General features: G+C 44.8%; 1 protein-coding gene across 1 annotated transcript; it reads left to right on the forward strand.

The window, feature by feature from the left end:
* The first annotated feature begins 2,373 nt into the window (after positions 1 to 2,373).
* On the forward strand, positions 2,374 to 19,173 carry clvs2 (clavesin 2). Its single transcript, XM_056427542.1, has 5 exons — positions 2,374 to 2,762; positions 3,477 to 3,651; positions 16,315 to 16,425; positions 17,740 to 17,972; positions 18,742 to 19,173. The coding sequence occupies exons 1-5, from the start codon at positions 2,374 to 2,376 to the stop codon at positions 18,833 to 18,835; spliced, it is 1,002 nt and encodes a 333-aa protein (XP_056283517.1). The 3' UTR covers positions 18,836 to 19,173.
* Positions 19,174 to 23,689: the final 4,516 nt, after the last annotated feature.

Raw genomic sequence — 23,689 nt, forward strand, 5'->3', positions numbered from 1 at the left:
CCCCCCCTCCCTCTCCCTCCTGCCTGCAGCCTCCCCTGAGCCCCCCCCCCCCTGCATTCAGGCGTTAGCCCCGCCCCCTCCCCCACTGACAGTTTATTAAACAAACCCTCAGACCCTGTGTGACATTGAGGCGTCACATGATGTGTTCAGAGGTAAACAAGATGTTGTTGATGTGTTTGTTTAACTTGTTTACTTATTTACCGCCGGTGTTTCTGTTTTATTCCACTTCCAGAGAAAAGTGGGTGGAGTCAATAGACATGAACTCTGTCTGCATGGTCACCACTGAGCAGGTGCCACCCCCACCGCCTCATCCCTCCATCCATCCCTCCATATATCCCCCATCTTTCCCTCCCTCCATCCACCCATTCATTCATCCATCCCTCCATCCACCCATCTTTCCCTCCATTGATCCATCCCTCCATCCACCCATCACTCCATCCATCCCTCCATCCATCCATCTATCCACCCATCTTTCCCTCTATTGATCCATCCCTCCATCCATCCATCTATCTCTCCATTCATTTATCCATCCCTCCCTCCACCCATCTATCCCTCCAATCATCTATTCCTCCACCCATCCCTCCATCCATCCATCTACCCACCCATCCATCCCTCCCTATATCACTCCATCCATCCATCCCTCCCTCCATCCATCTTTCCATCTGAAGCTGCAACTCTTTCCCTTCATCCCTCCAGATTTAAATATCAGGCGCAAAAAAAGACGCCCGCCTGGGGGTCCTGAGACAGACGTGGACCCCAAGAGTCCTAAAAACAGAGACACCTGAAGGTAAAGGAGGGAGGAGGTGTTCACGAAAGATGAGCAACAGAAATAAAACAAGAAGGGAAAAACTTTCTTGACTTTCTTAAGTTTCTTTATCTTCGGGCGTATTTTAAATGTTCCTCTCTAGACCAGCGCCGTCCCAGCATGTGAACGTGAACACGGCGTCAGTGTCACTGCACTCTGGGGCACTATGGATGTATTTTATATTCTTAACACCTTCCACACCCTGTACAGCTTTAAGGCTCCTTCATTATTCCTCTTTAATTCAGTCTGTATCTATTTACTTGCAGCTGTAATTTAATTTATAAATAAAAACATCTGGAATCAAAAACTCGAGTTGAAAATGAAATTATTTTAGGTTCAGAGGCTAAAGACCAGAAACAGCAGCCTGGAAGCCTTCAAGGGAAGGAAGCGAAGGAAAGGGTTGAGGCCCCTTCATTCTGCCTCAGGCGTCCACCCCACCTCAACCCCTCCATCCCTCCACCCCTCCATCCCTCCAACCCTCCATCCCTCCACCCCTCCACCCCTCCATCCCTCCATCCCTCCACCCCTCCATCCCTCCACCCTTTCCCTTTGTCCTCCATCACTTTTCAGCTATACATTCTACATCTTTCTCTTTCTCTTTCTCTCTGCATCTCTTTTCATACCCCCCCCCCCCCTCCTGCTCCCCCTCCTCCTCCACCCCCTCCAACCCGATTCCAACCCACCACCCCTCTCCATTTAAAAAAAAAAAAGAGAAGAGAAACAGAAACCGGTTGCAACCCCTCGCGGGACACCTGTGCTGCTGGAACCGTTCATTTAAAACGTCTTCCGGTTGGTCCTGGAGATATTTGAGGATCCATCGACCCCCCGGTGTGGAGGAGGATGCGCGGCGGCGGAGGTTAACCGGGGATGCAGACGCGGAAACAAGCGGCCACATCTGCCTCGATTGACGGTGACGGAGCACCACCACCCCCACCCCCACCCCCACCACCTCCAACCAGCAGCAGCTACAGCGGCACCGGCTGCATCCGTCGGATGGAGATGCGTCGTGAAGGCGGAGGGATGCTGATGGTACTGATGGTGCTGATGGTGCTGATGGTGCTGGCATAGCTGCAGGCTCGTGTCGCATTGCTTTGGCCGCCGGCAGACGGGGGATGCTGCCGTCGCCATCGTGTCACACACACACACACACACACACAGACAGAGAGGAGCGGCTTTGACGCGCAGCAGAGCGGCGGTGTGAGCTCAGGCCGCCCGCGTCACCGGCTTGGACGCGCCGCCTGAAGCCCGGAGGAGCACCGGAGGAACCGGAAGAACCGGAGGAGCACCGGAGGCTCGGGACTCGCGCGCGTGGAGTTAGAAACACCGTAAAGTTGCGTCTCTCCGCCTCGTGGATGGAAAAATGTTTTTTCGTGCGTAAAAAAGAAGAAAAGAAGAAGAAGAGTTGATGACGCTCCATCGGAGCCTCGCGGCAGCAGCTGTGCCAGTTCAGGGTGGATCACGGAGCAGCAGGCCTCCATCCGAGGGCAGCTTCTGAACCTGTAGGAGGACACCCCCCCCCCCCCCCGTTGCTGGCGGTAACAATTGATCCCCCCCCCCCCTGTGAAGAGATGACTCACCTGCAGGCCGGCCTCTCCCCGGAGACCCTGGAGAAGGCCAAGGCGGAGCTGAAGGAGAACCCGGAGACCTTACACCAGGACATCCAGGAGGTGCGCGACATGATCATCACGCGGCCGGACATCGGCTTCCTCCGGACGGAGGACGCCTTCATCCTCCGGTTCCTCCGAGCGCGGAAGTTCAACCACTTCGAGGCGTTCCGGCTGCTGGCCCAGTACTTCGAGTACCGGCAGCAGAACCTGGACATGTTCAAGAACCTGAAGGCCACGGACCCGGGCATCAAGCAGGCCCTGAAGGACGGCTTCCCCGGGGTGCTGTCCAACCTGGACCGCTTCGGCCGCAAGATCCTGGTGCTGTTCGCAGCCAACTGGGACCAGAGCAGGTGAGGGGGGGGGGGGGGGGGCAGATCCGTCACCACGAAAACTACTTCCTGTCTCATGTGGGAAAATACACAAATTGCCATGTGGGCACCAGAAATAACCACCGAGCTGTAACCTGAGTGACCTGCTGCACCATCTACACCTCCATCCACCTCCACCTCCACCTCCAGATCTTTAGGGCCTGCTGACTTGTTGTTGTCCCTCGACAACTTACAGTATAAATGTTCGTCAAGGCAACAAAAACCATCAGTTTGGTGGGTGGATGGATGAATGGATAGAGGGATATATGGAGGGGTAGACGGATGGATGGATGGGAGAAGGGGTAGATGGATGGGTGGATGGAGGGAGGGATATATGGAGGGAATATACAAACTGTTCTATAGAGTATTCTTTTATGTTGACTTGTCTGAGCAGCGGTCCCCTGGGTGAAGGTCCCCCTCCTCCTCCTCTTCCTCCTCCCCTCCTCCTCCCCCTCTTCCTGCTCCCTCCTCCTCTTCCTCCTCCTCCTCCTCCTCCTCCTCCTCTTCCTCCTCCTCCTCCTCCTCCCCTTCCTCCCCTTCCTCCTCCTCCCCCTCCTCTTCCTCCTCCCCCTCCTCCTCCTCCTCTTCCTCCTCCTCATTGTAAATGACTCTCATGAGGGTCTCCTGCTCATCGAGGGTTTGACTCTGAAGTGTCCTCCTCGCCTCCTCAGCGCCTTGATGCCCTCGTCTCCTCAGGTACTCGTTCGTGGACATCCTGCGGGCGATCCTGCTGTCGCTGGAGTCCATGATCGAAGACCCGGAGCTGCAGGTCAACGGCTTCATCCTCATCATCGACTGGAGCAACTTCACCTTCAAGCAGGCGTCGCGGCTCACGCCCGGCATGCTGCGGCTGGCCATCGAGGGGCTGCAGGTGAGCCGGCGCGTGGGTGTTGTTGTTGTTGTTGTTGTTGGTGTTGGTGTTGGTGTTGTTGGTCGTGGTGGTTTAGTGGTTGAGTGTGAGAAGTTACAGACTTTAATTCTTGAGATTTCCATCCCAAGATATCAAGGTTGTTGTTGTTGTTTTTATTATGAACTGAAAATGTTGAAATGGATGTAGGAATGGTTTCACTCATTTTTGGTTTTCAAAGGAATTATTTATAAAACAGTTCTTGAGAGTTCTAAGTGTGATTGAAATGTATTTATATGGAAGATGTATGTGGATGTATATCTGTATATATATATATATATATATATATAGTTTTTTATTTTCTTTGTTATTTTCTCTTTATTTTATATTCATTTTCTGATTTATTTGATATTAATTTCGGATAGGAGTATAAAAGCATGTTTTGCTTCTCCCTATAGCTCTTCAGTCTTTCTGTTTTGTATATTATATATAATAATATTGTACAAAAAAATCAATAATACACACAACAAAAGTATATTTTTTCTTTAGGTGATCTATTTTTGTCATTTAGTTCTTATTGACTTGAACCACCAGTTTGCCCATAACAGACACATTAAAGTACATTCTACACATCACAGTCACACGTAATGTTAATGACATGAAAGCAAACACATTCATCATGGAAAATATGTATTGATAACCAAAATATATGAATAAAAGATAAAGAAAAGCATGTTTTAAGTGTAATTGAAACCTCTCCGGGTTGCTGGTCGTTGATTGGATGAAGCGACATGACCTTTGACCTCGTGCTCTCCAACCTTCTGACATTTTACTGACTGAAGAATGATAAAGATTTACAAATACGACAGACAGGTCCTCACGTCGTGATGGAAATGAGAAATATCTCGCCTGGTTTGAATGTGTGTATGTGTGTGTGTGTGTGTGAGTGTGTGTTATTGCTTTTTCGACATCCTTGTGAATCATCTCTCAATGTGTTGCTCCATGAGTCAACGTGGAATCTGATTGGACGTGTTTCGAGTGTTGCGTAAGACCACGTGGTCGCGAGCGGTGCCGAACTTTCCGTAAACGCGTTTCCCTTGAACGCCACGCGGCGTTTTCATCTCTCCTTCTTTTTCTGTTTTTTATGAAGACGACAACGTGAGGGGACGAAATCTCACCCCCGAGGGGTAAAAGATGACGATTAGAGATTGATAGAAGATAGAAGTTGGTTTCCAGGAGGCGTTACTGTTGCCAAGGCGACGCTTTCCACGACCAATCAGGGAGAAGAACAAGAAATATATTCAAGTATATTATAGTAATTAATTAGCTCCCTTCATGAGCATTGACTTATGCAGACAACTGGGTGATGTCATCAGGAGACCCTCGTCATCTTTCTGGCGCTGCAGCCGCCTCGCCTGATGAAGAGTTGGCCGCGCTGCGTTTGCTTTTCCCTCTTCTGGGGGAAACTGGGATTATCTACAAGCGGTTAATGGTTGACACACTTTTTTTGGTCATAAATGGAGCCTTTGTTTCCCTGAGGGAGCGAACCCAACGGCATTGGGGACGTGAAGCTTATGAGGGACCGATCTAAACGAAGGTGGTGTCATATCAGACGTTACAATATGCAACCAGCTTCCGCCTCGTCCCGTATATGATTCATGCTGATTTTGACGTGAGCGCTTTGCATTCTGGGTGCTGTGGTTGACGTGCTAACGAGCCGCCGGCTGCAACGAGGTGCGCAAACTGGTTGAATCCATTATTAATCACCAGCTGCAGTGTTTGAGCAAAACAGGCATCGTCATGGCAACGTGCAGCCTCTTCCCCAGTTAGACTCCACCTCGTTAATTAGTTTAGCTAAAAGGTTTTCAGCTGTGGGTCTGCCTGGTGGCCTCCGTCAGGGGTTTCCTCCAGGGGATTACAAGCAGTAGAGACCACCAGGGGGCTCCTCTGGTTGTATAGAAGTCTATGCTTCATGTGTTACAGCTGCATTCTCTGTCCTGACCACCAGGGGGTGACTCCTCTGGTTGTGTAGAAGTCTATGCTTCATGTGGTAAAGCTGCATTCTCTCTCCTGACCACCAGGGGCGACTCCTCTGGTTGTATAGAAGTCTATGCTTCATTTGTTACAGCTGCATTCTCTGTTATGACCACCAGGGGTGACTCCTCTGGTTGTATAGAAGTCTATGCTTCATGTGGTAAAGCTGCATTCTCTCTCCTGACCACCAGGGGGCGACTCCTCTGGTTGTACAGAAGTCTATAGAAAATGACTCTACTCTCTTGATTTATTGGAATTTATTTGATTTAGTTTTACATATTTTCTTTATTATAAATTTGACCTGTACATTTAAGATAACTTAATCAGTGTGAGCGATAAACTCTCATGTTATTTGTGTTCGAGTGAGATGTAAATAAATAAATATCACACTTCTCCATAAGCAGGAAACGTATCCCTCTCTGTAAACATTAGTTATCCGTAGTGTCAGTAGGTTTTTTTCGGGGGGGGGGGGGCAGGAGGAACAAACTGTGGACCAATGCCTCGGTGGAGCGTCCACATATAACACACTTGTGACGGCTCTCCAGACGCAGATTAGAGGCTGAATTATTAATGTGGCTATTAGCCGAGCGCTGAGTCACACAGGAGGTTCTTCTCTTCTTCTCTTCTTCTTTTCCGACGCAGGGCGACGGAAGGAAGGAGCGTAATCCGCTTTCATTCCATAATGACAAATTAAATTAGAAAAAAAATAAACATCAAGGACCTGGAAACAAATTAAAATGTATTTTTCCTGTAGACGGGAAAAACAATTAAAGGTCGTAATTTGATTTATTGTTTAACAACAAAACGAATCACGCCGGAGCATCAAATGTGGATTAAAATAGATGAAAATACGCCCTTTATTTTCTCTTGTTTGAGTAACGTTAGCTAAAAACTAAAGGGGAGGAATCTAGGGGCCTAGGATCAAGATGGCTGATAGAGGGGTTTAGGATCAAGGTGGATGATAGAGGGGTCTAGGATCAAGATGGATGACAGAGGGGTCTAGGATCAAGGAGGTCGATAGAGGGGTCTAGGATCAAGATGGAGGATAGAGGGGTCTGGGATCAAGGAGGTCGATAGAGGGGCCTAGGATCAAGGTGGCGGATAGAGGGGTCTGGGATCAAGATGGCTGATAGAGGGGTCTAGGATCAAGATGGATGATAGAGGGGTCTAGGATCAAGATGGTTGATAGAGGGGTCTAGGATCAAGATGGCCGATAGAGGGGTCTAGGATCAAGGAGGTCGATAGAGGTGTCTGGGATCAAGGAAGTCGATAGAGGGGTCTAGGATCAAGGAGGTCGATAGAGGGGTCTAGGATCAAAGAAGTCGATAGAGGGGTCTAGGATCAAGATGGCCGATAGAGGGGTCTAGGATCAAGGAAGTCGATAGAGGGGTCTAGGATTAAGATGGCTGATAGATGGGTCTAGGATCAAGATGGATGATAGAGGGGTCTAGGATCAAGATGGCCGATAGAGGGGTCTAGGATCAAGGAGGTCGATAGAGGGGTCTAGGATCAAGGTGGCGGATAGAGGAGTCGAGGCTCAAGATGGATGATAGAGGGGTCTAGGCTCAAGATGGATGATAGAGGGGTCTAGGATCAAGGAGGTCGATAGAGGGGTCTAGGATCAAGATGGTCGATAGAGGGGTCTAGGATCAAGATGGTCGATAGAGGGGTCTAGGATCAAGGAGGTCGATAGAGTGGTCTAGGCTCAAGATGGATGATAGAGGGGTCTAGGATCAAGGAGGTCGATAGAGGGGTCTAGGATCAAGATGGCTGATAGAGGGGTCTAGGATCAAGGTGGCGGATAGAGGGGTCTAGGATCAAGGAGGTCGATAGAGGGGTCTAGGATCAAGATGGATGATAGAGGGGTCTAGGATCAAGATGGTCGATAGAGGGGTCTAGGATCAAGGAGGTCGATAGAGGGGTCTAGGATCAAGATGGTCGATAGAGGGGTCTAGGATCAAGGAGGTCGATAGAGGGGTCTAGGATCAAGATGGTCGATAGAGGGGTCTAGGATCAAGGAGGTCGATAGAGAAGTCTAGGATCAAGATGGTCGATAGAGGGGTCTAGGATCAAGATGGCTGATAGATGGGTCTCGGATCAAGGTGGATGATAGAGGGGTCTAGGATCAAGATGGATGATAGAGGGGTCTAGGATCAAGATGGATGATAGAGGGGTCTAGGATCAAGATGGATGACAGAGGGATCTAGGATCAAGGAGGTCGATAGAGGGGCCTAGGATCAAGGTGGCGGATAGAGGGGTCTGTGATCAAGATGGATGATAGAGGGGTCTAGGATCAAGATGGTTGATAGAGGGGTCTAGGATCAAGATGGCCGATAGAGGGGTCTAGGATCAAGGAGGTCGATAGAGGGGTCTAGGATCAAGGAAGTCGATAGAGGGGTCTAGGATCAAGATGGCTGATAGATGGGTCTAGGATCAAGGTGGCGGATAGAGGGGTCTAGGCTCAAGATGGATGATAGAGGGATCTAGGATCAAGGAGGTCGATAGAGGGGTCTAGGATCAAGGTGGATGATAGAGGGGTCTAGGATCAAGATGGATGATAGAGGGGTCTAGGATCAAGATGGTCGATAGAGGGGTCTAGGATCAAGATGGCTGATAGATGGGTCTAGGATCAAGGTGGCGGATAGAGGAGTCTAGGATCAAGATGGCTGATAGATGGGTCTAGGATCAAGGTGGCGGATAGAGGGGTCTAGGATCAAGATGGATGATAGAGGGGTCTAGGATCAAGGAGGTCGATAGAGGGGCCTAGGATCAAGGTGGCGGATAGAGGGGTCTGGGATCAAGATGGATGATAGAGGGGTCTAGGATCAAGATGGTTGATAGAGGGGTCTAGGATCAAGATGGCCGATAGAGGGGTCTAGGATCAAGGAGGTCGATAGAGGGGTCTAGGATCAAGGAAGTCGATAGAGGGGTCTAGGATCAAGATGGCTGATAGATGGGTCTAGGATCAAGGTGGCGGATAGAAGGGTCTAGGATCAAGGAGGTCGATAGAGGGGTCTAGGATCAAGGTGGCGGATAGAGGGGTCTAGGCTCAAGATGGATGATAGAGGGATCTAGGATCAAGGAGGTCGATAGAGGGGTCTAGGATCAAGGTGGATGATAGAGGGGTCTAGGATCAAGGAGGTCGATAGAGGGGTCTAGGATCAAGGTGGATGATAGAGGGGTCTAGGATCAAGATGGTCGATAGAGGGGTCTAGGATCAAGGAGGTCGATAGAGGGGTCTAGGATCAAGGTGGCAGATAGAGGGGTCTAGGATCAAGGTGGCGGATAGAGGGGTCTAGGATCAAGATGGATGATAGAGGGGTCTAGGATCAAGGAGGTCGATAGAGGGGTCTAGGATCAAGGTGGATGATAGAGGGGTCTAGGATCAAGATGGATGATAGAGGGGTCTAGGATCAAGATGGTCGATAGAGGGGTCTAGGATCAAGATGGCTGATAGATGGGTCTAGGATCAAGGTGGATGATTGAGGGGTCTAGGATCAAGGAGGTCGATAGAGGGGTCTAGGATCAAGGTGGATGATAGAGGAGTCTAGGATCAAGATGGTCGATAGAGCGGTCTAGGATCAAGGAGGTCGATAGAGGGATCTAGGATCAAGGTGGCGGATAGAGGGGTCTAGGATCAAGATGGTCAATAGAGGGGTCTAGGATCAAGGTGGATGATAGAGGGGTCTAGGATCAAGATGGTCGATAGAGGGGTCTAGGATCAAGGTGGATGATAGAGGGGTCTAGGATCAAGGTGGCCGATAGAGGGGTCTAGGATCAAGGAGGTCGATAGAGGGGTCTAGGATCAAGATGGCCGATAGAGGGGTCTAGGATCAAGATGGATGATAGAGGGGTCTAGGATCAAAGAGGTCGATAGAGGGGTCTAGGATCAAGGTGGATGATAGAGGGGTCTAGGATCAAGGAGGTCGATAGAGGGGTCTGGGATCAAGATGGCCGATAGAGGGGTCTAGGATCAAGGAGGTCGATAGAGGGGTCTAGGATCAAGGAGGTCGATAGAGGGGTCTGGGATCAAGATGGCCGATAGAGGGGTCTAGGATCAAGGAGGTCGATAGAGGGGTCTAGGATCAAGATGGATGATAGAGGGGTCTCGGATCAAGGAGGTCGATAGAGGGGTCTAGGATCAAGGAGGTCGATAGAGGGGTCTGGGATCAAGATGGCCGACAGAGGGGTCTAGGATCAAGATGGATGATAGAGGGGTCTAGGATCAAGGAGGTCGTTAGAGGGGTCTAGGATCAAGGAGGGCGATAGAGGGGTCTGGGATCAAGATGGCCGATAGAGGGGTCTAGGATCCAGGTCTATCCTCTGGGGAGTGTGGTCAGAGGAATCTTGGTAAATGGCGCAAACTCTATTCCTGATAGTTGAATGTTGGGTTAGTTGATCGGGGTCGTGACCTCTAACTGCTCGACAGAGGACTCAGGTCCCTTAATGTGTCTTTAATAAGCCTTTGATGTCTTAACATGTCTTTGATATGTCTTTAATGTCTTTAATAAGCCTTTGATGTCTTAACATGTCTTTGATATGTCTTTAATGTCTTTGATATGTCTTTAATGTCTTTAATAAGCGGCACACAGGAGATTACACAGGATTCTGAGGAGGTGAGACGTAATCCTGCAGGATTAAAGCGTTACGGATTAAAGTTTCACGTCTTCTTCTGGAAACAATTGTTGAAATACATTTTTACTGAACCTTCAAACTACGTCACTCGGGAGATTTTTTTGATTTATTTCAAACGACAGAAACACTTAAAACAAAAAGAATGAAGTGGATCATTTATTAACTTTATTTATTTAACTCAGACATGTTTCAGTCTTATTATCTTCCTGTTCTTTATGTTTGCAGTGTTGTTGTTCACAAGCGAGTCACATGACCTGCAGACGGCGTGGCTGAGGATCCTCCTGCTCCTCCTCCTCCTCCACCTCCTCCTCCTGCTCCTCCTCCTGCTCCACCTCCTCCTCCTGCTCCTTCTCCTCCTCCTCCTCCTCCTCCTCCTCCTCCTCCACCTCCTCCTCCTGCTCCTCCTCCTCCACCTCCTCCTCCTGCTCCTTCTCCTCCTCCTCCTCCACCTCCTCCTCCTCCTCCTCCACCTCCTCCTCCTCCTGCTCCTTCTCCTCCTCCTCCACCTCCTCCTCCTGCTCGTCCTCCTCCACCTCCTCCTCCTGCTCCTTCTCCTCCTTCTCCTTCTCCTCCACCTCCTCCTCCTCCTCCTCTGTCCCCTCTGGCCCTCTCCACCCCTTTTACTTTTGTTTTCTTTACCCTCCCCCTCTGTCTCTCTCACTCTTAAACATCATCCTCCTCCCCTCCCCCCGTATCTCTCTCTCTCTCTCACTAGTCACTCCATCATTGTTCACGTCTTCTGAAGCTTGTGCTTCATCTTTTTGTTCAAAGAGGAACTAATCACACAGAAAAGAAACATCATCTTCTTCTTCATCTTCTTCTTCTTCTTCATCTATTATTCTCTTCTTCTTCATCAGCCAGTTGCATGATATTTAACCCCCCTCTCCTCCTCCTCCTTCTCCTCCTCCGCCATTGCCCCGTTGCCACGGCAACACGTCGGCCTGCTCGACAGGCTCTCCTCCAGCCGAGCTTCATTTTGTTTGCGTGGCGGCTGGAGTCTTCACAGAGATCATCACTCTGAGTGTGTGACGTGTGTTTTGCATAATTAATATAATTATAGATATATATATGTATATAATGTATAATTAATACAGAGCTGAATATAGACGCTCAGGAGAGGAAGAGGTCCGCTAGATTTATTTTGAGCCTTTTTTGAATGAGAGAATGCAGCTTTAACTCATGAAGCATAGACTTCTATACAACCAGCGGAGTCGCCCCCTGGTGGTCAGGAGAGAGAATGCAGCTTTAACACATGAAGCATATACTTCTATACAACCAGCGGAGTCGCCCCCTGGTGGTCAGGAGAGAGAATGCAGCTTTAACACATGAAGCATAGACTTCGATACAACCAGCAGAGTCGCCCCCTGGTGGTCAGGAGAAAGAATGCAGCTTTAACACGTGAAGCATAGACTTCTATACAACCAGATAAGTCGCCCCCTGGTGGTCAGGAGAGAGAATGCAGCTTTAATACATGAAGCGTAGACTTCTATACAACCAGAGGAGTCGCCCCCTGGTGGTCAGGAGAAAGAATGCAGCTTTAACACGTGAAGCATAGACTTCTATACAACCAAAGGAGTCGCCCCCTGGTGGTCAAAGATAATGCAGCTTTAACACATGAAGCAGAGACTTCTATACAACCAGAGGAGTCGCCCCCTGGTGGTCAGGAAAGAGAATGCAGCTTTAACACGTGAATCATAGACTTCTATACAACCCTACTGTTTCTTCTCAGGCACTTCAGTTGGAAGACATCACCCGTCTGTCTGATATCACGGAGCATCAATTAAAATATAACGATCCTACTCCTTTCTCGTCATCATCACATATGATAAATGATGAAGAAGGTCTCTAAGCACCCTCATAATTTAAATCTCAAGCAGTATAATTAAGATATTAGATTAATTGCATGCTTTAAAATGAGAAAGCCAGTTAACAGGAAGTGGGTTCACGTGAACTGAGAGTGTGTATTACTTACTTCACTCCCAGTTTACTCGATGGCATCAATCCGGTGATTACATAAACAGGAAGTGGAGCAAATAAACAGTTTTTCCTCGCGGTATCGATTTCCTTTCTCTCTTCTTCGCCTTTTATCTTCCGACGTCAGATGTCAGATCTGAGTGTTTCTCCCGCTTCAATGAAAACGAGGTTTTCCCTGATATGAGGATGTTTTCCTGCCAAATCTCTTGCCAGTGTTTGAGATCTGAATTCTTATTGTTTACTGAATGTTTGTTGCGTCCCCAACCTCTCAGGATTTACCAAACATTCACGGAGCACATTCGCCCCACGAAACTTTCCCAGGAACCTTTTTGGTGTTTCACCACCAGGGGACTATCTGACCGGGTTGTGTTGAACAGGAACAACATATATTTTAGTTTTAATTGGTCCAGTGCAACTACCGACCAGCTCATATTTTATATTATAAATAGTCTCGGACGGCAAGAAAACCTACAGAGAAATTAAACTCTGATTTTAGCAATAAAACCGCAAAACGCCGATCTCGTGACTGAGAGTCCTGTGTGGGACGGGGGGAAAAAACACGACTACCATTTAACATAAAAAGCAAAGTTTACAACAGTTTAGTCTCAATACCAAAAGTTTTTTAATTCTTAATTTGAGAATTAAAAACGTTTTGGCATTGTGATGAAATGGAGAAAGACATCCATGTTCCTTTAAATATCCCCCCGTGTTCTTGAACGCCACATCGGCTGCACAGGTGAGGATGAAAACAAAAGGTTCCTTCTCTTCTTGTACCCCGACTCTCTATATCAGGGGCGTCAAACTAAATTTCACTGTGAGCTACATCAGCATCATGGCCGCCCTCTTAAAGGGCCGGTTACTGAAACACTGTATAAACTACTCCCGGATATTTAGATAAATAACTCACTTTGCATTTGATGATTGTTTATTTGAGTGTAGAAATATTGCACGTAAAAAATGTTCTCTAATATTATAACATAAATCCATTTGATTTGAAACCTTCAAAATAAAAGCACAGGATATTTTTCGTAAATTCCTGTAAGAAAAGGTGATCACGTGTCTTTTCAAGACGTCAGGGGCCACATGAAAAACGTGGCAGGCCGGATTTGACACCAAAAGTTTTGGGTCATCCAGACAATTTCGTGTCTTCCATGAAAACTCACTTTTATTCATCAAATGAATTGAAAATTGAATAGAAAATATAGTCAAGACATTGACAAGGTTAGAAATAATGATTAATATTTGAAGTATTAATTTTGTTCTTCAAACTTCAAGCTCAAAGGAAGGCCAGTTGAAAAGCTTATATCACCAGCATAACTGTTTTCAGCTGTGCTAACATAATTGCACAAGGGTTTTCGAATCAGATATTAGTCTTCTAAGGCGATTAGCAAACACAATGTACCATTAGAACACTGGAGTGATTGTTGATGGAAATGGGCCTCTATACACCGATGGAGATATTTCATTAGAAACCAGACGTTTCACCTAGAATAGTCATTTACCACATTAACAATGTATAGTGTGTATTTTTGATTAATGTTATCTTTATTGAAAAAACAGTGCTTTTCTTTGAAAAATATAGACATTTCTAAGTGACCCCAAACTTTTGAACGGTAGTGTATGTGTATAAATTTATATGTAACATTTAAATACATATTGATCTTGGGCGGTCGTCAGTATTTTAATAACTTGCAGAGGCTGTGAAACTCCAACAGGAAGGAACCAGAAAAAAGTTGTTCAAACAATATATGAGGAGCGAAGAAAGGAACATGAATGACTTTTAGAGAGTCTGTCTGACGGGTTAAAAAAGTGTAAAAACGCAACTAAAAAGATTGAATGAATCTGCCTCAGTGAGCCGCTTCCTCCTTTTTCTTTTCTTTAAGTATGAGGTCGGCTCCAGTCGAGCATCTCCTCTCCGTGGAGGTCTTCAGTTGTACAGAACAATACCGTCACCCCGAGGCTGCACTTTATAACCGGAACAGAAGGAGGAGAAAACACTCTGATGGATTCAGAGCTCACTTTACCCCCCCATCCTAGCCCCCTCCCCCTTCTTTTCAGGCCAAACAATGTTTGTACTTCACAAATATTTACAAGTTGTTATTCGGAATAAGCCGAGACGGCCTGCAGGTTCCTCTCCAGCTCGGCAGGTTCCTCTCCAGCTCCTTTAAACATGTCCAAACCAGAGATGGATTATTTATCTGTATTGTTTGTGTACCTTTTTTTTTGTTGCTATATTTGCACACACAAAAAATAAACAGATAAAAGCCATCCTCAAAATTAATAATTAAACAGGAGTTTGTTTGAATTTCCCTCGACGGCCACAAAGAAAAATATTCCGATTGATATTCCCCAGACCGCTCGGCATATACACATGAAACATAAATAACAACAAGATATCAGTTTGTTTTGGTCAGGAATAGATCAAATTAACTTTAATATCTTAATAACTTCATTGTCTTCTGTCTCCATCACCATCATTTTACTCTCTGTATCTTTAGCTTGTATCTTTTATCTTTTATTACCTGTTTTCATCCTGAATATATATATATATAAATTATTGTAACAGTAGGTCTAGAAGTAGTTGTTCTCTACACGATGGTGCAGCGGCTGGTTAGCTTAGCTTAGCACAAAGACTGGAAACGGGTGGAACCAGCTAGCCTGGCTCTGACCGAGGGGAACAAAAATCTATAATGAAGTCGTTGTGTGACCTTTTTGTTTAGTCTGGTGTGTGTGTGTGTTGAGTGTGTGTGTGTGTGTGTGTTGAAGGACACATGTAGTAGCCTTAAGTGTGCTGCTTCAGTGCAGCCTTTTATCCGCAGACAGACGTTTCTCTGTCAGCTGACTTCCTCCGCGCTTCACGCTTCGAGCGGATGTCGACACGTCACATGTCGTTACCGCTGAGTGTCAGTGTGTGTGTGTGTGTGTGTGTGTACGCCCTGATGCTGCGGGTCACGTGGGACAGAAGGCTGTGGATGGTTTAAAACAGCTTTCACACATCAGACAGCCCGACATGGCAGCTGTCAGTGTGACTGCTGCCAAGCTTCATTTGCATGGTGAATGAATGTGTGTGTGTGTGTGATAGTGTGTGTGTGTGTGTCTGTGTGAGTGTGTGTGTGTGTGTGATAGTGTGTGTGTGTGTGAGTATGTGTGTGTGTTCTATTAGAGTAAATGAGCTGGGTTTTTTCTTCCTAAGTGTCTCCTGAAAATGCTTTTTTTTTATCGTTTCAAAAACATTTCACGCCAATTTAATCCAAAGTTTCAGTTTTTTGCCCCAAAAAGTGAAAAGAACAATTGGAAGGAAACACGTATTTTCTTTTGAGGTGCAATGTGTGAATCGAGAAGCCATCGTTGATTTATTTGTCACGTAACTTTTTTTTCAATCTTTTCCGAAACCCAATAACTATTTTTCAATATTTTAGAAGTCTCTGCTTCATGTGTTGAATCTGCATTATTTTCCCTGACCACCAGGGGGCGACTCCTCTGGTTTGATAGAAGTCTAAGCTTCATGTGTTGAATCTGCATTCTCTCCCCTGACCACCAGGGGGGTGACTCCTCTGGTTGTATAGAAGTCTATGCTTCATCTGTTGAATCTGCATTCTCTCCCCTGACCACCTGGGGGTCGACTCCTCTGGCTGTATATAAGTCTATAGAAAAGGACCCTCTCTTGATTCTCCAAGAGATGGTCCACCAAGGAGTCGCCCCCTGGTGGTCGGTAAAGAGAATGCAGCTTTAACACATGAAGCATAGACTTATATACAACCAGGGGAGTCGCCCCCTGGTGGTCAGGAGAGAGAATGCAGCTTTAACAAATGAAGCATAGACTTCTATACAACCAGAGGAGTCGCCCCCTGGTGGTCAGGAGAGAGAATGCAGCTTTAACAAATGAAGCTGCTGGGACTCAAAGAAGACGTAATCCCTCTCGGCGCTCTTGTTGTGAGCGATCTATAAAACGCAGAGCGATCGTGAACAGAGAGACTGGTCAGTACGTCTCTGAGTCGTCTGGATGAGATTATAAAGCTTCCTTCTCTTTCTCTCTTCCAACAGGACAGTTTTCCTGCCCGATTCGGAGGAATCCACTTCGTAAACCAGCCGTGGTACATCCACGCCCTCTACACCGTGATACGGCCCTTCCTCAAGGACAAGACCAGGAAGCGGGTGAGGCCTTGTGTAATAAATATTCATATATTTAAGCAGCTAAAGAGGAGGTGGTGGAGACCAAAACACAAGCTACAAGCGAGAGAGAATACTACTACTTGTGAATGTAGAAGAAGAAAAAAGCAGTTAATTCAGAGTTAATTCAACTTTTATAGAAAACAAATATATTATGTTCTGTATTGCTCTCAACGCAGATGTAATGTAGTATTGAGAATCTTTTGGGAAATATAAAAGTAATTTGGTTCAATTACTTTTTCAAAACTTTAACATATTGATTTTGTATCCAGCAAAACAAAACAACTACCTTTGAATTGGTATCATAACTCCTGATTTAGCTATAAAGATTATAGAACAATTCAATTCAATTCAGTTTATTTGTATAGCCCAATTTCACAAATTACTAATTTGTCTCGGAGTGCTTTACAATCTGTACACATAGACATCCCTGACCTTTGACCTTTGACCTCACATCGGATCAGGAAAAACTCCCAAATAACCCTTCAGGGGGAAAAAAAGGGAAGAAACCTTCAGGAGAGCAACAGAGGAGGATCCCTCTCCAGGATGGACAGAACAATAGATGTCATGTGACCAGAAGGACAGATTTAGAGTTTAAATACATTCAATGAATATGACAGAGTGTATGAATAGTTCATAGTAGGCTTATTCCACAATGGAGACCTCCACGATCCATCAGGCAGATGGCGGTGGGGAGGAGGAGTGGGCGGAGTCTCAACAGTGGGCGGAGTCTCAACAGGACAGTGGCGTAGTCAGGAGCAGGAATTCCACGACCCAGACCTCCACGATCCATCAGGCAGATGGCGGTAGAGAGGAGGAGTGGGCGGAGTCTCAACAGTGGGCGGAGTCTCAACAGGACAGTGGCGTAGTCGGTAGCAGGAATTCCACGACCCAGACCTCGATGATCCATCAGCAGATATGATCTATGTCGTCTCATAGGGTCCGATGACCCCATGAGACGTGAAGTCAAAAGGACTCCGGGGAGAAAGCAGAGTTAGTAACGTGTGATTGAGAGATGAACATTCATCCCTAAGGAGAGAGGAAAGAGGAGAGAGGAAAGAGGAGATAGGTGCTCAGTGCATCCTAAACGTCCCCCGGCAGCTATAAGCCTATAGCAGCATATCAAGGGGCTGGACCAGGTGAACCTGATTCAGCCCTAACTATAAGCTCTGTCAAAGAGGAAGGTCTTAAGTCGACTCTTAAATGAGAACAACGATGTTTAAGTAAACCTTTTGCCACTTTGACTTTATAAAGTTCATATTTCCAGCTCATCTCAGCCGTCTGAACCTTTTTTCTTAGATCTTCATGCACGGCAACAACCTGAACAGCCTCCACCTGCTCATCCACCCCGAGATCCTGCCGTCGGAGCTCGGCGGGATGATGCCGCCGTACGACATGGGCACGTGGGCGCGGGCGCTGCTGGACCACGCCTACGACGAGGAGACCGACTACTGCCCGGAGTCCTACACCCTGTCGGTGCAAGACCTGGAGAGGGACCTGGAGAAGAACCTGTCCCCGAAAACCATGAAAAGGTCCGCCCCCTTTAACGCCTCCTCGTCCGGGGCAGTTGGTGTCATGCTGGTTTGGTTTTTTTTAGTTTCGTGTTAGCGATTTTCAAAATATTCCCGGCTAGGTATCTATTATTCATGTATCTGAACCGGTCACTGCTTATTAGGCCCTTTCTGGGTAAAAAAAGAGAATGAAAGTCTTAAATTAACCAATAAAACTTGAATATTTTCTGAGATTAAAGTGGTAAAATATCAAGAAGAAACACTAAACTACTAATTATGTCCTTTTTACTGCACTGCAATTATTTGACGAAGTATTTACGTTATTTATATTAAATATAGTCAACAAATATACTTAAAAAGTAGTTAAAATGAGCTCCACCTGTACCAGCTGCATCATCGAAGTAATGGAGACATTAATGCATAAATAATTATAATCCAATAAAATAATACGTTAAACTCAAACAGATTTATTCCTTTAAAAAAAAAATATTCTCGTATTTGAAGTATGTGTTTACGCTACTACTTTTCTAAGTATCATGCTGAATGTAGAGATCTTACTTGTAGCGTTGATATAGCGTTGCTATTTGTACATCAGCGAAAGTTTAAACTACCCGTGTACCGGAGAGACCGAGCGGAAACGCGAACTGCAGTTCATTAAATGGCCACTTGAGGCTGGCTGCAAAAAGCGAGTCAATCTCCAGAGACCTTTCCCTAGCCCCTGTAGGCTCTGACATCGTCGGCTAGAGTAGCCCAGTTCCTCCGCTCACCTGGTTCTGTGCTCTACCTGCAGGTCTCAGTCCGTGGTGGAACCGGGAGTCCTGAAGAGACCGGACAAAGCCAAGAGCGGAGAAGACAACATGCAGCCGCTGCTATCGCTGGACTAAATCAACCTTACACATACACACATCATTTGCATAATCAGCATTCACACACACACACACAGACAGACACATTGACTTACCTGTGCAGCCAGACGCCGCCCTGGAAACACACCTTCTTCCAGAGAATGCAGCTGCTGTTGGATTCTTGTTTCTCTTGAACTTAATGGGGTCAAAAAAACTGAAAAAGAGCTGCTGGGAAGCAGGGAACCGAGCCGAGACGTTCCCCCTCACACAGAAGGGCCTCCGCAGAGCTGCCCATGGCGTGCTACACATTTATTTATTTATCTGTCAAGTGCCAATTCCCCCCCCCCCCCCTTTCCAAAAAAAACTATGAATGAACATCTTTGAACAATCCAATAACCCGTCAGTGTGGAGCAGGAAACACAAAACAAGACAAGTTGTGAAGTCGCCTCATATGTGTTTTCAACAGGTGTATAATATATATATATATTTATTTATTTATAATATATATTTATATATAAATATATATTTGTATTTATTTATATATATATATGTGTATATATATAAATATATATTTATTTATATATATTTATTAATGTATACATATATAAATATAAATAAATACATATATATAAATAAATATATAGATATGTATTTCTTTATATACTGTATACATTTATATATATATTTATTTATATATATAAATACATATATATTTATATATATACATATATAAATATATATATATAAATAAATATGTATAAATAACGTCTGCAAAGCTGGACACCGTCCTTCAGAGAGCTCTTGGGGGCCTCAGTCCTCCGGCTGCAGGTTTCTTCTTTGTACAGTAATTTAAAGAAAGAAGAAGTAACCAGATCAGGAAGCGGTGACAACAACAAGCTGGTTTGACCTCCTGGACACTCGACTGGCAGAGAGGAGGCCACTGGTTTTACTGGGAGTTTCACTGGGAGTTTCACTGGGAGTTTCACTGGGATCACTGAGGTTCATGTGCGAAAATACAGCGCGAACTATCCTGTCTTGGAAAAGCAAAGCCCCCTTTACGGTAAGATTTTTTTTCCCTCATTTTTTCCGACCCCACGTCACAGATTTCTTCTTCCGTTAGAAAAAAAAAGTACTTTATAGTGTTCAAACAATTGACGACATCGATGACCAAAACATATTTTTTAGGATGTCTGAGCGAGGCAAAAAAATAATGTAATAAGCCGAAATTTTCATTTGTATAAAAGCAGAGAAAGGGCGAGCGTCTCCTCTGAGTTTAAGAAACGTTTCTTATATTTCTGGCAATAATAGTGTTACTTCTGAAACGGCCAAACGTAACCACGGTAACTGTTTTTTCCGACGGTATTATGAAGATTTAAAGACGCACTAGTATTTTTTTGTGTGCATGTTTTTGCTAAAAATCACACAGGTTTTTTCGCATTATTTCCGTGCGCTATTGGTGTTTTTATAATGCAGCTAAACAATGTATTTTAATCAGTATTAGTATATTAGTTATAATCTCACCTCCAGGTCTACTTATTTACTTTGGCCTGAGCTTTCCACCACATCTCACACCTTCAACTATCGATTCACATTTCATTTGAAGGTCAATATCATGCGATAAGAAAATAACTGCAGTCGTATTTTGTCTCCAGTAAATACGTCAGTGACGTTTTCTCTATTCACGTATTATGTCGGCGGCGGGAATCGAGCATTTGGACCCAAGTGTATCTGAGAATGTAGTTCAGGATTCGTGGAAATGCATATTTTAGGAGGTTAACTCTTAAAGTAACATTATGTAACAATTGTACCTTAAAATAACAGCTTGAAAGAAATTGTGCCGCTACAATGACTTTTAATATGGCGATTTGCGGCTCCGCCATCGGGGGTCTGTGGGGAAATAACTCCGCTATGTAGGATTCTGGAGCCGCCCGATCCGGGGCGGATGTACTTCGACCTGCTTTCTGGCAGTGATTACGCAATGTCATATAGTGCCAGTCCACGCTCGCAGCTACAGTATAAGGGGAGCTTTTTTATGTAGCTTTTTGGTGTTGTCAACAATATTGTATTCGATCACACGTACTCCACATTCAAACATTTAGAAAACAACGTATATAGGCTGAAAACGCGATCGGTATTTCATCTAAACTAAATGTTGTCATTCTGTTGGTTATGTTGTAACAATTCGCCCTTAGCAACTCAATCAAGGGGAAAAGGTACAATACGCTAAAAAAAAAGGGAATGGGCGGATCTGCGAATTCTGGTGTTAACTCTCTGCTCAAATGGTCGTAAAAGAAAAACACACAGTCGATATGTGGAAACCCAAATGTTATTATATTAAATCAAATTCAATGCATCTGCAAGCCCCCAAAATGAACACATCCACTACAAACAATCAAACCCACTCAAAACGAAGTATAATCCCCGGATCCCGACAGTCCCAAAGTCTTTGCAGTCCCCCAAAACAAAAGTAAATGACTGCACGCGCCCCTCACAAAGATTTGCAACGATTTTGGTGTAAACGCAGCTTAAGTGTGCTTCAAGTGCAGCGAATAGGTCAAGTTTAATCTAAAAACAATAAAAAGTATTATTTTGCGTTTTAAATACAGTATTTTGTTTAAATACTTTTTAACTTTGGCAAAATCGCTGCTGCAGGGAAGATGTTCAAAAGGACGCAGACACTTTTTCTGCTTCTCTGACGTCTTCTTCGAAGGCAACAGCCGAAGTGCAAAAGAAATGAACGACGGTGACGAGCAGCCGAGGAACAGCCAGTCGGCCCGGTGCCGATCACTGATAGGCCGGTGGGCTGGAAGTGTGAGGCGGCCGGCTGCAACGAGAGCGGACAGCCGGGGCGTTGAACCATCGACAGCGGCGTCCGGGACACGTCAGCAGCGCTCACAACAGCCGCGAGTCAAACCGCGACCTCGGAGGGTTCAGACCGGAGGGAGAGCGCGATCTGCCACGTCCTATTTATCAGTCAGCATGTGATTTTATGTTGAATTCTTGAATCTGAATTTTTGAATTGACCCTTCGTGTTTCAAAAACATAATAATTTGTTGGTCTTTTTTTGATGAATCGTCTCGATGCGATTGAATTTTCTGAGCATTGACAGCAAAAACATCAATTTAACCATATTTAAAAAACTATTCAGAGACCAGGAAAGAGAGTTTTTCCTGGGGGGAACATGTACAACTGACTGTAGTAATAAGAAGAAGACGCTGAGTCAGCTGAGGGAATACGAAGGAAAACACACACACACACACACACACACAGAGACACTGTAGATGCTTCCAGTTGTTAGGATACGAAGTTTACATTTAATAAACATCTGCTTGAATATATATTAAAGAGGACGATTGATGGTTATTTCTACGGTCCAAGTACTAGAGGTCAGTACCAGGTACCGCCTGTAGGAGGTGTTATAGGTGAAGATTTACATTTCATTACAAATGATACTTTATCGGGCGAAGCTTTGTGCTTTTATTCTTTATTCAGTATTTTATTAAAATGACTATCCCCCTTGTTTATGACAGGTATCGGTATGTGTGGAATGACTTTACGATGCTCTAAAAGCTGTTTTTGTTTTGGAGAACTTCGAAATGTGTTTTTCATCGTGTCTTTTCCTGCCGAGTTTCGATGGCTTTCACTTTTTTTCTCTGGAGCTCCTCGGTGACTTTTTGAAAACTTTGGAAAACCCCAAATAAATCATTTCTGTGACCGTTTATGTTTTACTGGAGAAACCAAATAATTAATATACGAGCTAACGTGCTAATCAATCAGTCCGTGTTTTTTTACGCCAGCTCACATGAATCTGAGATTAGCGGCATGACGTCATCAACTCGTCTTTTTTAGGGGTCGTTGGCTAATCCTAAACTTCACGAACATGAGAGAGCCCCGAACTGCAGTTCGCAAGTGGCAAACATTTGCGAAATATGACGCTGTAAGCTTTCGCAAATTAGCTTTCGTGAAACGGGGTTTGGAGCCAGAACAAACATTTTAAATCCATATTCCTTATAAATCAAACACGGTTACGAGTTCACACAATGCTGAGCTCTCTCATCGTGTACAGGAGTCGTGGTGTATTTTTTTTCTTTTATTTAATTGCGCAAAAAATGTAAAATGTGCATTAAAATAGTCGGATATAAAGTTTTTTCATCCTCAGCTTCTCCAGTTGGTCCCGTAGCTCAAAGCATCGCATCATGTTGGAGAGAGAAAACAGTGAGAAGACTTTACCCAAGATTATTTTTTTTGGGTGGGGGATGTGTATAAATCCAGTCGTCAACGTACATGTGAACATCCCGGAGAGATGTGATCCCGGTTCGGAGGACGACGCAGTGACACAGAGAGGCGTTTCCATCTTTCACAGAAGCTGGAAACTTGTTCAGAGACTCATTCACATGTGATGGTTTGCATCCATTTGGTTCATATTTGACACTAAATGGCTACTTTTTATTTATTTATTTTTTAAAGGGAAAGTTCCAGTTTTTCGGTCCTGAACGACACTGATTCAGAGCTGTTTTGGAAATGTATAGATATGTGAAACTGGTATCAATGACAGACAGAACATGCACCTATAGATCAGTTAGTATTTAAATGTTCACATGAAGTTTTGTTCCAAAGGGAGGTGACTATATATATATATATATAAATATATATATAAATATATTTATTTTAAAAAATATATATTTTTAAATAAATATATTTATATAAATATATTTGTACATACATATTTATAAATTAATATATTTATTTATGAATATATATATTTATATAAATGTATTTTATAAATAAATATATTTATATATAAATATATTTAAATATATAAATGTATTTATATAAAAAGATGTTTATACATAAAAATATATTTGTATGTATAAATATGTATTTATCTAAATA

The sequence above is a fragment of the Pseudoliparis swirei genome, chromosome 12 (genome assembly GCF_029220125.1).
Source record: "Pseudoliparis swirei isolate HS2019 ecotype Mariana Trench chromosome 12, NWPU_hadal_v1, whole genome shotgun sequence".
NCBI classification, from domain to species: domain Eukaryota; kingdom Metazoa; phylum Chordata; class Actinopteri; order Perciformes; family Liparidae; genus Pseudoliparis; species Pseudoliparis swirei.